General features: G+C 36.9%; 1 protein-coding gene across 1 annotated transcript; it reads left to right on the top strand.

The window, feature by feature from the left end:
• The first annotated feature begins 2,908 nt into the window (after positions 1 to 2,908).
• On the top strand, positions 2,909 to 8,597 carry kcnk13a (potassium channel, subfamily K, member 13a). The gene is given in 3 exon segments (XM_048190285.1): positions 2,909 to 4,255; positions 7,035 to 7,063; positions 7,065 to 8,597. Coding segments are annotated over 3 exon segments (1,233 nt in total). The 5' UTR covers positions 2,909 to 3,924; the 3' UTR covers positions 7,938 to 8,597.
• Positions 8,598 to 12,769: the final 4,172 nt, after the last annotated feature.

Below are 12,769 nucleotides of genomic sequence, written 5' to 3'. Positions count from 1 at the left end.
ATACATATTTATTAGTCCACATTTACTACTGTAAATTTACAGGTAATTTCTAACAGCAGAATGTCTGTAAATATACAGTTTTCTTTTTTCAGCCTGTTTAATTCGCAATACAATATCTTACTGTAGAGGTGTTGAATTATGGGATTGATTGATTGATTCATTCATTTAAAGTTTTTTAGGTCGAGCCACCCTCCCCACCTCTGACTACCAAATCATTTCACTAAATATTATAAAAATGGGAAGATTTTTTTATTATTGAAAATTGTGCAATGAAAAACACCTGTGATAGTTTCACTTTGTAATGCCGTTGAATCATTGAAAAATATAACAGTAAGAGAAAATAATTTAAATGTTGAGAGAATATTTTAAATAATTTTAAAATTTAAATAAACAAAAAAATTTAATATTTCAGTGATGCTTTGGACGAACAATATATAATCAGTGGCTGCAGTGAGCTCTTTTGACAGCGGGTCAGGAGATCAGCTTCTTGTATGTCTTCTCGCCAGAACATGGCAGCGGAGCGACACGTGACAGCAGCTTGTGATGCCGTCCGCTGTAGAGGTGCTGTTCTGTGGCGAGGAACTTCTATTTCGTGTTTGTTCAGACGGTGACAAGTCAACTTTTTCGCAAATGGTTTGACCTTGGAAATTGTCGCACTTTTGTGTAGTCCTAAACAAACGCAGTGACACAAAGTTTCACTTTGGCAAAAGTTACATACCATTATTCTTACAACCTGCTTTGGAAAAAGTTTTGGAAATTGTGTTGTTGTTGTTGTTGTTGTTGTTTATTTGTTTGTTTGTTTCCAGGCTGAATCATCTGATGTAGATCTAGTGTTAATGTAAGTAATGTGCCTAATTTCACAAGTAACGTAATCAGGTTTATGGCAAAGAATTCAATGACTGAACTTTTATTTTGTTTTTTAACAAATAAATAAAATTATATGGTTACACTTTATTTTACAGTGCTGTAGTTACATTGTAATTACTCAAATAAGTACTGAGTACTATTAATTAACTACATGTACTTACTGTAGAGTTACAGTTAGGGTTAGGGTTTGGTTTAGGGTTATATATTTATGCATAATTTACTGTTATTACTAGAGTAAGTACATGTAGTAACGTGTAACTATGGCACTGTAAAATAAAGTGTTACCAATTATAAACATTATTTTTAAGCATTATTTCTATCTTTTTTGAAGAATAATAGTACACATAACCTTACTGCAAACACATGCTTAGCTGTTAGGTCCTTGTGTTCACAAAAATGCTAGAAAATATCATTGGATACACATATATATTCACTACTGTTTTCTCTCTCTCTCTCTCTCTCTCTCTTTCTTTCTTTGCTTTTCTGCTTTTTAGGCACCCTGAAACATGACTAAAGAACCAAGAAAGGGAAAGCGACTTCCAATGTTGTGCGAAAAAGAGCAGTACTGTAAAATATGTTTGGAAGAATGTTAAAAGTAAATAAGATGTAGCTGTATTGTTCATTGATAATGGTTAACTGCACTTTAATTGTTTTTAAAGGGGACCTATTATGCAAAATTCACTTTTGCATGGTGTTTGGCTATAAATGTGTATTGGCAGTGTATACACAACCACCCTATAATGATAAAAATCCAACCACTCCTTTTTGTTTAATACCCATAAATAATAAGCAGTGTCTCAGAACAAGCTGTTTCCAGATCCCTGGCAGTGTGACGTCACTTTAGCCACAGGACCCGCCCATGAATGTTGACAGACACTGCCGTTTTAACATAGAACCGCCCTGAGCAAATTCACAGTGAGTTGTACACAGTCCGCCATTACTGCACTGATGAGAATGTCTCCCAAGAGTTTTAGGTGTTCTGTAGCTGGATGGATTAATCCACATAGTTCTCTCCATTTACTAGTGAAATCTGAGCCACTGAAGACGAGGTGGATTCATTTTGTTTTCAAAGAAAATGCTCCCTCAACTCTACCGAAATTTGTTTATGTCTGCGCAAATCATTTCACACCAGACTGCTTTGTGAACGAATGTCAATACAAAGGTACAATACAAAACAGAGGTTGTGCCAAAAATTTGTTACTCAAGGATAGATCAGTAAACTGTTCGTGATCCAGCTTACAGTCTCCAGAGTGATACTGGATACGGCAGTAATGAAGGTGAGAGCACTTTATTACAGTTCATTACGGATATAAATTTCGTTTGTGTAATTTTGTTACGGATATAAAGTTTACCAAGTTATTAAGCACCACCCGAAAAGGCATAAGGACTTTACATATTTGTTTACTGTTGTAAAGAGTTTTTCTGTATAATTCGCTGTGTATGTTGATGATAATGCAAGGAAGAGAGAGTTTATGGATAATATTTTAATGTACACTTGCAATGTGTTTTATTAAGCTCTTACAGAGATTTTCTAGAGTGAAAATGGACCCTTCATCTTTTGTGTGAAGTACAATAAACATCATAAAACTCATCTGTAAAGTTTTGGCCATCATTCGGACGGGGTCTGGTACAACAGGCTTGTACTAATATAGTGGAAGAAGACAATATAAGTTATAACCGTAATTGAACTAAACTATACCTGTTCTATCTCCAAGCAGCATATATTCGCAGTTTCTGACATTATAGTGCGTCCTGACTGAATCCTGACACCAGAGAATGAGCTCTTGAAGCTCCGCCCTCTTAGGCCTGAGCGCAGCAGCTCATTTGCATTTAAAGGGCCCACACTGAAACGCTGTGTTTTTGCTCACCCCTAAAAAGTGGCAATTTTAACATGCTACAAATAAATTATCTGTGGGGTATTTTGCGCTAAAACTTCACATACACACTCTGGGGACATCCGAGACTTATTTTATATCTTGTAAAATGGGGCATAATAGGTCCCATTTAAATGTTGACATTTCAGATTGTGTTCATAAAAGGCCTATTATCTGCGTTTTTTTCCTTAAATGTTTTAAAACTCAGTGTTGTTTTCCATTTCCTTTGCCGTAACACACAATTTAACAACAAAAGTGATTATAAGCAGTATAATCCTGTAAAAATACAGTAAGTGGCTGGCAACCTAGCTGCGGTATTGTACTTTAGTGTTCTTTAGTGTCCATTTAGTGCTATTTAAAACAATATTTTTTACTTTTTGAAAAAGTATAAATGTGAATACTTAAGTATTTGGTAGTACAACTGGAATACACACTGATGATATCTTATTCAATTTGTTACCAGTAACAGAATTGTGACTAGTTGCAATTAATGTATTAGATTAATTGAAGTAGTAGTTGCACATTTGAAAACGACCAGGCCTACTAGTAACTATTGGAGTTCTTAATAGAAATACTAGTAAATTAAGGGGGGGAAAAATTGTTTTAAAGTGTAATTGTTTAAATAGCTTGCCATATGCGTCGAGGCTCCGAGAGTTTCTGGCAATCGAACGGAACGTGCACTTCTTGTGAGGTTTGTCTATACTGAACTTGAGGCACATCGTGAATGTCTCCATCCAGAGTTCTTCCGAGTTTAGCTTATGTGTAAGCAGGTCTAGCTCATGCAAAAACGCATGTATTTTAATCCAGTAGCATATTAAGATATTCTCCATAACTCACGCAAGCAGCCACCTGATGGAGGTACCAGCGACTGAAGTGCATTGAAACAAGGCATACGAAACATGCTTTGTGATTAAACCCAGTGAGATGCATCACATGAGAAGAGCTGAACTACCAGATCCACCCACAATCTCATCTATCAGGATTTCAGCCGGCACTAAATCCATTCTCAGAGGATGGTATGAGCGCCTCTCATCATCATCATTGCTCTTATGCAGTACATTTGGTGTACATGCAGCCCAAGAATAATGGAAGACGGAGAAGTTTCTTACAGTTGCATGCCCACCACCGTTAACTGTAAAATGTGGAGACTTTATTACCAGTCCTGTCCAGCAGTAGTCACATAATGGCATGTAGAGGCGCGTGCTGTTGTGGTCATGTTAATGAAGATAATGCCAGGTTCATAATGTTACTGCTCCTCATCATCCTCTATCTCTTGTGCGGAGCCGCGGTGTTTTCAGCCCTGGAGCATCCCAAGGAGAAACAGGCGAAGGAAAGGTGGGCACAGAGGTTTGAGCTTTTCAGCCAAAAGTACAATCTCAACAAAAGTGATCTGGAGAAGTTCTTGAGACATTATGAAGAGGCGAACATGGCAGGAATACGGGTGGACACGCTCAGACCACGCTGGGATTTTACTGGAGCCTTTTATTTTGTCGGTACTGTCGTTTCCACCATCGGTAAGAATGATAAAAACATTAAATATATCTTGACTAAGGAAATATTCTAAAATGTATGTTGTTTTAGATGTTTTAATATACCTACATTCACAATATATTTTATATTCACAATTTATTTACATTTGTAAGTAGTATAATGATATTGTGTTTATAGGCTAATTTAAAGCCAATAACTATCAAATAATTATATAATATTGAACATATATTTATGTAATATAATAATAATTTATATAATATTGAACAATATTGTGAGTTATCACACTTTTTAATCCAGTGAATAGGCTATTTCAGTCTTGCCAGAAAAATAAATAAATAAATAAATGAGATGAATTCATGTATGTCAGTGTATCCATAAACAACAACAACAAAAAAATAATAAAGCTATCATTCATTATTGACTAATGCAAGTCAACCACAGGAATTGTGGTCACATTTTACATTAGTGTTCATGTTGTTGTGTATTTATGTTTATCTGTTTGTGGAGATACTTGTAAATACAATTTGTATTTGGTTTTTATTTGTATTAGGTTTTTATTATTAAAAATGAATAAAATCATTGAATTTAGTTTATATATGAAACATGCACTAACACTAATGTAAAGTGTTGCAAATTGTTACCTTGAGCAGCAGGAGAGATATTAGACTTGATGCAGGTCACTTAGTCTGCATGCGGCTATAACTGTAAAGTTATTGTTTATATATAGCCTAAGCTTTATATTTATTATAAAGGATTTTGAAGTGAATATATTGGGCTTAACCTGAAACTTTGCAGCTTTTGAAAACTTTGCTCCTGATACAGTTTTAGACCTAACACCTCAAGAACTGAGATTTACAAAGGATTTTATATGAGGTCAGTCGAAAACATTTTCCTCTCAGTTTTCTATACATTTCTATATATTTTATTCTCTTTTCTTACTATTCAAACTTAATAAAACGCTGCATTGAACGTTAAAGTAATGCAATGAAAGATGTTTACATAACTTCCCAGTTCCCCTTGCCTGTAATCCTCAATAATTACAGGAAAATTTCCCAAAGGGTATCCCACAACCTCACAAAAACACAGGTGTTAGGGATGCTCCGATCGATCGGCCACAGATGGGTATTGTACAGTGGCCGAGAAAGCTCAATGCGACTAAAGAAAGCACATGTAGGCCTACGCACTACACTAGCAATTTAAGAAAATATCTTCAGTTTGACAACACGTGCTCACAACACAACCAAATACTAAACGTGTGCACTCATACTATCACATCACGGTTATCCGTAAATGAATATGAAATAAAATAAAGAGGTTCCGATTCGACAGAGAAACCGAGTGATTTGTGTGCACTTTCCTCTGCAAAATTTAATATACCGGTGTCATGAGAAATCCAGTCCCCCTCAGGAATCAGGTCTCCTTTAGGACCCAGGCAGTGATGCCTGATTAAAAGTTATCTTGATGTCTTGACTAATTATAACTATCATTTCACTTTTGTATGATGTTTATTACATTAAGTGCAGAAACAACATGCTTAAATTATAAAATGAATGCCTACGTATTGCATAATAAAACAAACTGGAAACAGATATTGGAAGCAAAAAACATACCTAATATAATATAAGCTAAGCTAGGAGGCTAATTGGGTAGATGTATGCTATGCTTGTACATAAGCTAACTATTTCACAACCTATAGCTTCAGTTAGGTTATATACTAGTTTATGAACCATGTTATTCTCACCACACTGGTTATCTAGCATGCAAATGGCTGCGCCAATATGGTGGGTATGGGCGATGTGTCTAGAACATTTAGACACCGTTTTACTTCTGTAGCGTGCTCGATTTATCGCTCAGGTTGACAGGTCTTGGCGTAGAATAGGAGCACACAGCTGAAACAGCGCTGGAAGGATCATCACTCATGTTCTATGTAATTATAAGTATTTTTATGCTTTGTGGCATTTACACATGCAACTAGTTCTATGTTCAGTAAAAACTTGTATGGAGAGGTTTTAGGACTTTTGATAAAAGAGCTACCATGGCGCCATGACTTTTGATTGCTTTGAGATATCATCACAAAATTTGACCCAGATGCACTTGACATGATTGTAAACAAGCCCAAATAGGATTTTATGACCTGCCATTTCTAATAGTTAACATGTCAAGCATGAATAATAACAAAATAAATCAATAAATTGCAGAGCAGTTTTCTGGAGTTTTCTCAGCAAATGTTTTTACATAAGAACCTCCAAACATGATCAATTTTCTTCTAGGTTTTCTATCAAATGAGACCATGTATTATGTGATTTAATGACCTTGTTTTATTGTAGAGTTATAAGCCATTATATTGCCAAACATCATCCAAACCATGAAGACCTTTAAAGCTCATTGTCTTGCTATTTTGTCAAATGGAGTTCATCTAACTGTTTAGTTTGGTTTCGTTTCATTTCTCAGTGAACAAATTACACCATGAAGCACCTTATGAAATTCATGTGATAACAAAGTCTTCAGACCTGAGCTGAGGATGTGCTTGTCTTCACAATGTCCATCTCAATGGTGGCTCTTATGTGCAGGGGGAAAACATCTATGAGAATAATAATGCAATCCACTTGTTATTTGCATTTCAATCAGCGTGACAAGCGAAAGGTGGGAGATGTTTCAGGATCTGTCACCAATAGCAACACTTTCTTCTCCAGCTTTGAGGAAGAAGAAAACATCAGCTCAATAAACAGCCTGTGGCAAATATTGTTTATTCTGTTATGTATGGGTATAAATTAACATTTCTTCCTCTCATATTTCCTACAGGGTTTGGAATGACCACACCTGCCACAGTTCGGTGGCAAAATCTTCCTGATCTTTTATGGCCTCATTGGCTGTGCAGCCACCATTTTATTTTTCAATCTGTTCTTGGAAAGAATAATAACCGTGTTGGCTTTTGTGCTCAAGTCCTGCCATGAAGTCCAACGGCGACGCAAAGGAGTTTTACCTCACGACAGCAGACAAGACTCGAGCAATGCGAGGATAAATCGCGAAGACAGTCTTTCAGGATGGAAGCCCTCGGTGTATTGTGTGATGTTGATTCTTTGCTTGGCAGCAATAATCATTTCTTGTTGTGCTTCGGCCATGTACTCCTCAATCGAGGGATGGGGATACTTGGATTCACTGTACTTCTGCTTTGTAGCATTCAGCACTATTGGTTTCGGGGATATGGTCAGCAGCCAGCGGGCCAATTACGAGAACCAGACCATCTACAGAATCGTCAATTTTTTCTTCATTTTAATGGGCGTTTGCTGCATTTACTCGCTATTCAATGTCATTTCCATTGTTATCAAACAGGTGCTCAACTGGCTCCTGAAAAAGCTTAAGTTACCATGCCGTAACTGTCCCGGGAGGCCTCTCCGGCCCCGTAGGAATGCAGTCATGCCGGGCCATCTCCGAACACGTGTTCGTAACATATCCATAGACACGGATGCAGTGAATGATAGCGAGACGGATGGACGCAGGATGTCTGGAGAGATGATCTCCATGAGAGACTTCCTGGCTGCTAATAAGGTCAACTTGGCGATCATGCAGAAACAATTGTCTGAGACTGCCAACGGTCATCCCCGGCCAGGCGGGTCAACAAACAGGCACAACGGATTCTCTGGTGGCGTCGGAGCCTTGGGCATAATGAATAATAGGCTTGCAGAAACCAGTGCGGACAGATAAATATTACCTTGACAAACAAACTATCACAATGACTTTATGAAAAAGCCAGATTGCACTGCCTATAGTTTAGCTACTGTTACTTTTATAATACAGATGTAGGCTTGTACATAGTCTCTAAGGTGTTGAATGCTAGTTGAAATATCCATTGCTGCTCTAAAGGTAATGAAAATGGAGAACTGAAGCTCAGGTCTGTTTCTAAGATTGAGGTGCCGAGAAAGGTTTTGCTGCACCATCTTTTGATTCAAACTTTTTTTTCTTTTTTTATATGATTGGAGGATGTTATAATCTGTTTTTTTTTCTGGCCAAACTAGCACTTTATATGCCAAAATAAAAATAAAACTGCACAGATGCCATATTCGTAGATCTACAGTTGGGTCTACAAAGTCTAATCTACAAAGTCTGAGACCACTAGTGTGAATATATAATTAGCATTCATACATAAATATGTTAAACTATGAGTGTAAGAGCATTTTGTTAACATCTGTACTGTACAAAGAGTCACATGATCAGTCACACATTTACTAATTTGATTAGTGACCTAGAAATAGTCCTGAATCTTAAAGGGTTAGTTCACCCAAAAATGAAAAAAATGTAATTCACCCTCATGTCATTCCACAACCGTAAGACACCCGTTTTTCATCTTCAGAACACAAATTAAGATATTTTAGTTGAAATCCGATGACTCCGTGAGGCCTGCATAGGGAGCAATGACATTTCCTCTCTCAAGATCCATAAATGTACTTAAAACATATCTAAATCGTTTCATGTGAGTACAGTGGTTCAATATTAATATTATAAAGCAACAAGAATATTTTTTGTGCACCAAAAAAAACAACAAAACGACTTATATAGTGATGGCCGATTTCAAAACACTGCTTCATGAAGCTTCGGAGCGTTATGAATCTTGTGTCGAATCAGCGGTTCGGAGCGCCAAAGTCACGTGATTTCAGCAGTTTTGTGGTTTGACACGCGAACTGAATTCATGATTCGACACAAAAGATTCATAACGCTCCGAAGCTTAATTGAAGCAGTGTTTTAATAATATTTAATAATAATTAACATTATTTTCATTTTTGGGTGAACTAACCCTTTAAGTATACATATACCATTCAAAAGTTTGGGGTCAGTATTTTTTATTATTACTATTATTATTATTATTATTATGTGAAGAAATGAATGCTTTATTCAGCAAGGATGCATTTAAATTGATCTACGGGGCAGTTGAATGCTCGAATCTGATTGGTTGACCAACGTTCTAAGGTGTGCAGTTATTTTCGGGGAAATGCACGACTAAAGTAGTTCTAGGACCGCATTGCAGTTCCATATCACTTCGCCAAATGTTTTCAGTTATTTCAATAGGTCCTACAGCCTACAACCGCAAATGAAACAACCCACAATGACACTGATCAAGCAAATAAATATAGTAAACAATAAGATGAAAACTTTATTGTCATGGTTATTGCCACAAAATACATTTTATTGTGTCCTGAAAGCGCATACTCTCGCGCTCTCTCCCTCTTTCAAACGTAACGTTACACACGGACACACACTCGCACAGAAATGTTTGGTCGGCACTGCTCTGACGAATAGGTTGTTTGCACATGACGTCACAGCAGCAGCGCGAATGAGTCTGGAGGGCAGGGGGTGATTTTTCTATATAGGAATCCTATCAAAAACTCGAAATTCGTATGTTTTACATAACTTACATAACTTATACCGTTTTTTATAACTTATATCGTTTTTTAACTTTAAAAGTTGTCACCTTTAATAGCGTTTTGCGTCTGCTGATACTGAAATGAATATGGATACCTGCTTACCTTATTTGTTTTTAACTTGGTTAAATATTCACATTCTTCATGGTATCGTTTGCAGGGAAGAGAAGCTATTTTAAACCACTGAATGATAATTTGATGTTTTCACTTAAGTTTTGTAGTATTCCGTTCACAATGTTGATCTGGTTACCATGAGAACAGTGTCGCGCGCTGCTGCTTCAGCCATCTTATGGTAGAAATATCCAAATAAATAAATGTTTAACAAGCTGACAGAAGTCGATTCAACAACAAAGACAACACTTTCAAAAACACTCAACTATGTAATTATTTTGAGTAATAGGGAGTGGGTTAAATCAGTGACGTTATTAGATTTGATATAAGGCGTCTCCCCGTCACCTCCTCAACCTGCTTCCCTTAGTGTGTTTTACACATATAAAAGGCAATGATGTGAGCTCCTGTTGCAATTCTCGATTCAGCATAAATGACCTACAATGGCGACATTTTTCACAATCACGACAGAAAATCAAAATACTGCCCTAATTTCACTAGTAGAAAGGCAGCGCGATATAAACAAACCCAGACTAGAACTGAACGCGGCGTGACGGCAGCTTCACATTCTCTATATCTACCTCCTCGATGGCAATCAAGTCTTTCAATTCAGTGGAAAAGTAGCTCATCTTCATAACATAAAGATCACGTCCAACATATGTTGTGATTTTCTGTTTATACCTTTCTAAACCAGCACAGAAAGGACTTTTCTCCATCTCTTCCATTCTAATTTTCACGGCTTGCCCTCCACCGGTATTTCGCGTGTCACCAGAACCACGTGATTGCAAACAACCTATTAATCAGTAAAATAATTTAGCAACTTAAAAGATACATGACTCACCAGCGAGGTAATAACGGTGCAGTTCTTGAGATAGATAAACTTTTAGTTTCGCTATTAGTAGAGACACTGCTGCCGTTAGAGACGTAACGTTAGGCCTACAGACTCAAGTTAGGCTAATTCATATTTGCTGCTTATTCTCTCTCTCTCTCTCTCTCTCTCTCTCTCTCTCTCTCAACTGTGTTAATAGGGACTTTAAGCAACAGTCGTTCCAGTCAACAGCGACCAGAAGTAACAAATTAAGATATTTTATTTGAAATCCGATGGCTCCGTGAGGCCTGCATAGGGAGCAATGACATTTCCTCTCTCAAGATCCATACAGGTACTAAAAACATATTTAAATCGGTTCATGTGAGTACAGTGGTTCAATATTAATATTATAAAGCGACGAGAATATTTTTGGTGCGCCAAAAAACAAAACAAAATAACGACTTATTTAGTAATGGCCGATTTCAAAACACTGCTTCAGGAAGATTCGAAGCACAAATGAATCTAACCCTTTAAAATCCCTAATATATCAGTGGTATTATTCTGCTATCACTGGCTCAAGCCTTTGTTACTAGTTCTGAAATGTTCTTTTTGATTTAGCAACGGAGGCTTGGGATGCGATGCATAAGAAATTTAGTCCCACACACAAGAGTGTTTTAAGGACAAAAACCTGACAAATGTCTTGAAATACAACAACGGAACAGTGAGGTGTGGTAACCGTAGTATAAGCGGAATAATTGAGTCCAGGCCACTGAATTCTTAAAAAATAATGCACACCCGAAGTGTAACTTCACATCCTGGCCGCATTACCACCTTGGGTGTGTATTATTTTCTAAGATTTCAACGGCCCGTCCTCAATTATTCCTTACACAACTGACAGTAAAGACATTTATGTTGCAAATGTTTTTATTAAATGTATCACAGTTTCCACAAAAAAAAAAAAAAATTAAGCAATTGTTTTCATCATTGATAATAATAAGAAATGTTTCTTGAGCACCAAATCAGCATATTGGAATGATTTCTGAAGGGTCTTGTGACACTGAAAAATGATGATGCTGAAAATTCTTTCAGAATATTACTGTTTTTACTGTATTTTTAATCAAATATATGCAGCCTTGGTGAGCATAAGTGAAAATCGTACTGACCCTATGGTTACATACATATAAAATATATTTTCATTGTGGTCTCAGACATTTGGTCTTTGATAGCTTCTGAATGGAGCATTTCTTTTGAAGGTCTGCTGAACCAAGTGATAAGGTGATGCAAATTACATTCATCCACCAGTAGCTTACTATCCTCTTCACTGTGCAGGTATGTAGATATGGGCAAGAGGAATAAGGTATGACAGTTATGAGAGCCAGACAGCTCGCATGCCATCTGCTTCCTGATGTTGTACTGCAGACACTTCAGACTGTCTAAACAGCTGTATAAAATTCATGACTCAACAGCCTATTGATTGCTTGAATTGCTTATCAGGTATTTCAGATGAACTGAAACGTTTGAGAAGTGCACAGAACAAAACGAACAATATCGTTTTGAACTGTCCATGAAATATGTGCAATGCCAAAATGGGTATGATGCAGGACATCAGATCATTTTCTCCAGCACTTTGTATCTTGAACTTTGAAACCTGCTTTGTTTATTTTGAAATGAATGACTGTATGTATAGGTGTAATGCATGAGCAATTATAATAAAATATGCTTTGCCAGTTTTGCTGGGAAATCTTGTAAATGTGTGTGATGTGAAATTTTTATTTACTTTATTTTATTTACTCTTTGTAATTCTTTGTGTTCTATCGCAACCTATGATCGTAACATTCAGTGGTCACATTACCTAATGTGACCACTGCTTACCAACAGGGCATCTAAGATGTAGGTGACTTTGTTTCTTCAGTAGAACACAAATGATGATTTTTATCTCCATCCATTGCAGTCTGTCAGTCGTATAATGGCATGGCAATTGTAACAAAATCTAAGAGAGTAAAAAAAAAAAAAATGCACAGACAAATCCAAATTAAACCCTGCGGCTCGGGACGACACATTGATGTCCTAAGACACTAAATGATCGGTTTGTGCGAGAAACCGAACAGTATTTATATCATTTTTAATATAAATGTACACCACTATGTCCAACTGCATTGAGCGCGCGCACGGCATCCGCTGCGTGAGGTGTGTACGCGCTCTGG

The sequence above is a fragment of the Megalobrama amblycephala genome, linkage group LG5 (genome assembly GCF_018812025.1).
Source record: "Megalobrama amblycephala isolate DHTTF-2021 linkage group LG5, ASM1881202v1, whole genome shotgun sequence".
Lineage (NCBI taxonomy): Eukaryota > Metazoa > Chordata > Actinopteri > Cypriniformes > Xenocyprididae > Megalobrama > Megalobrama amblycephala.
Note: the sequence above shows the minus strand (reverse complement) of the source record. Positions and strands in the feature narration are given on the sequence as shown.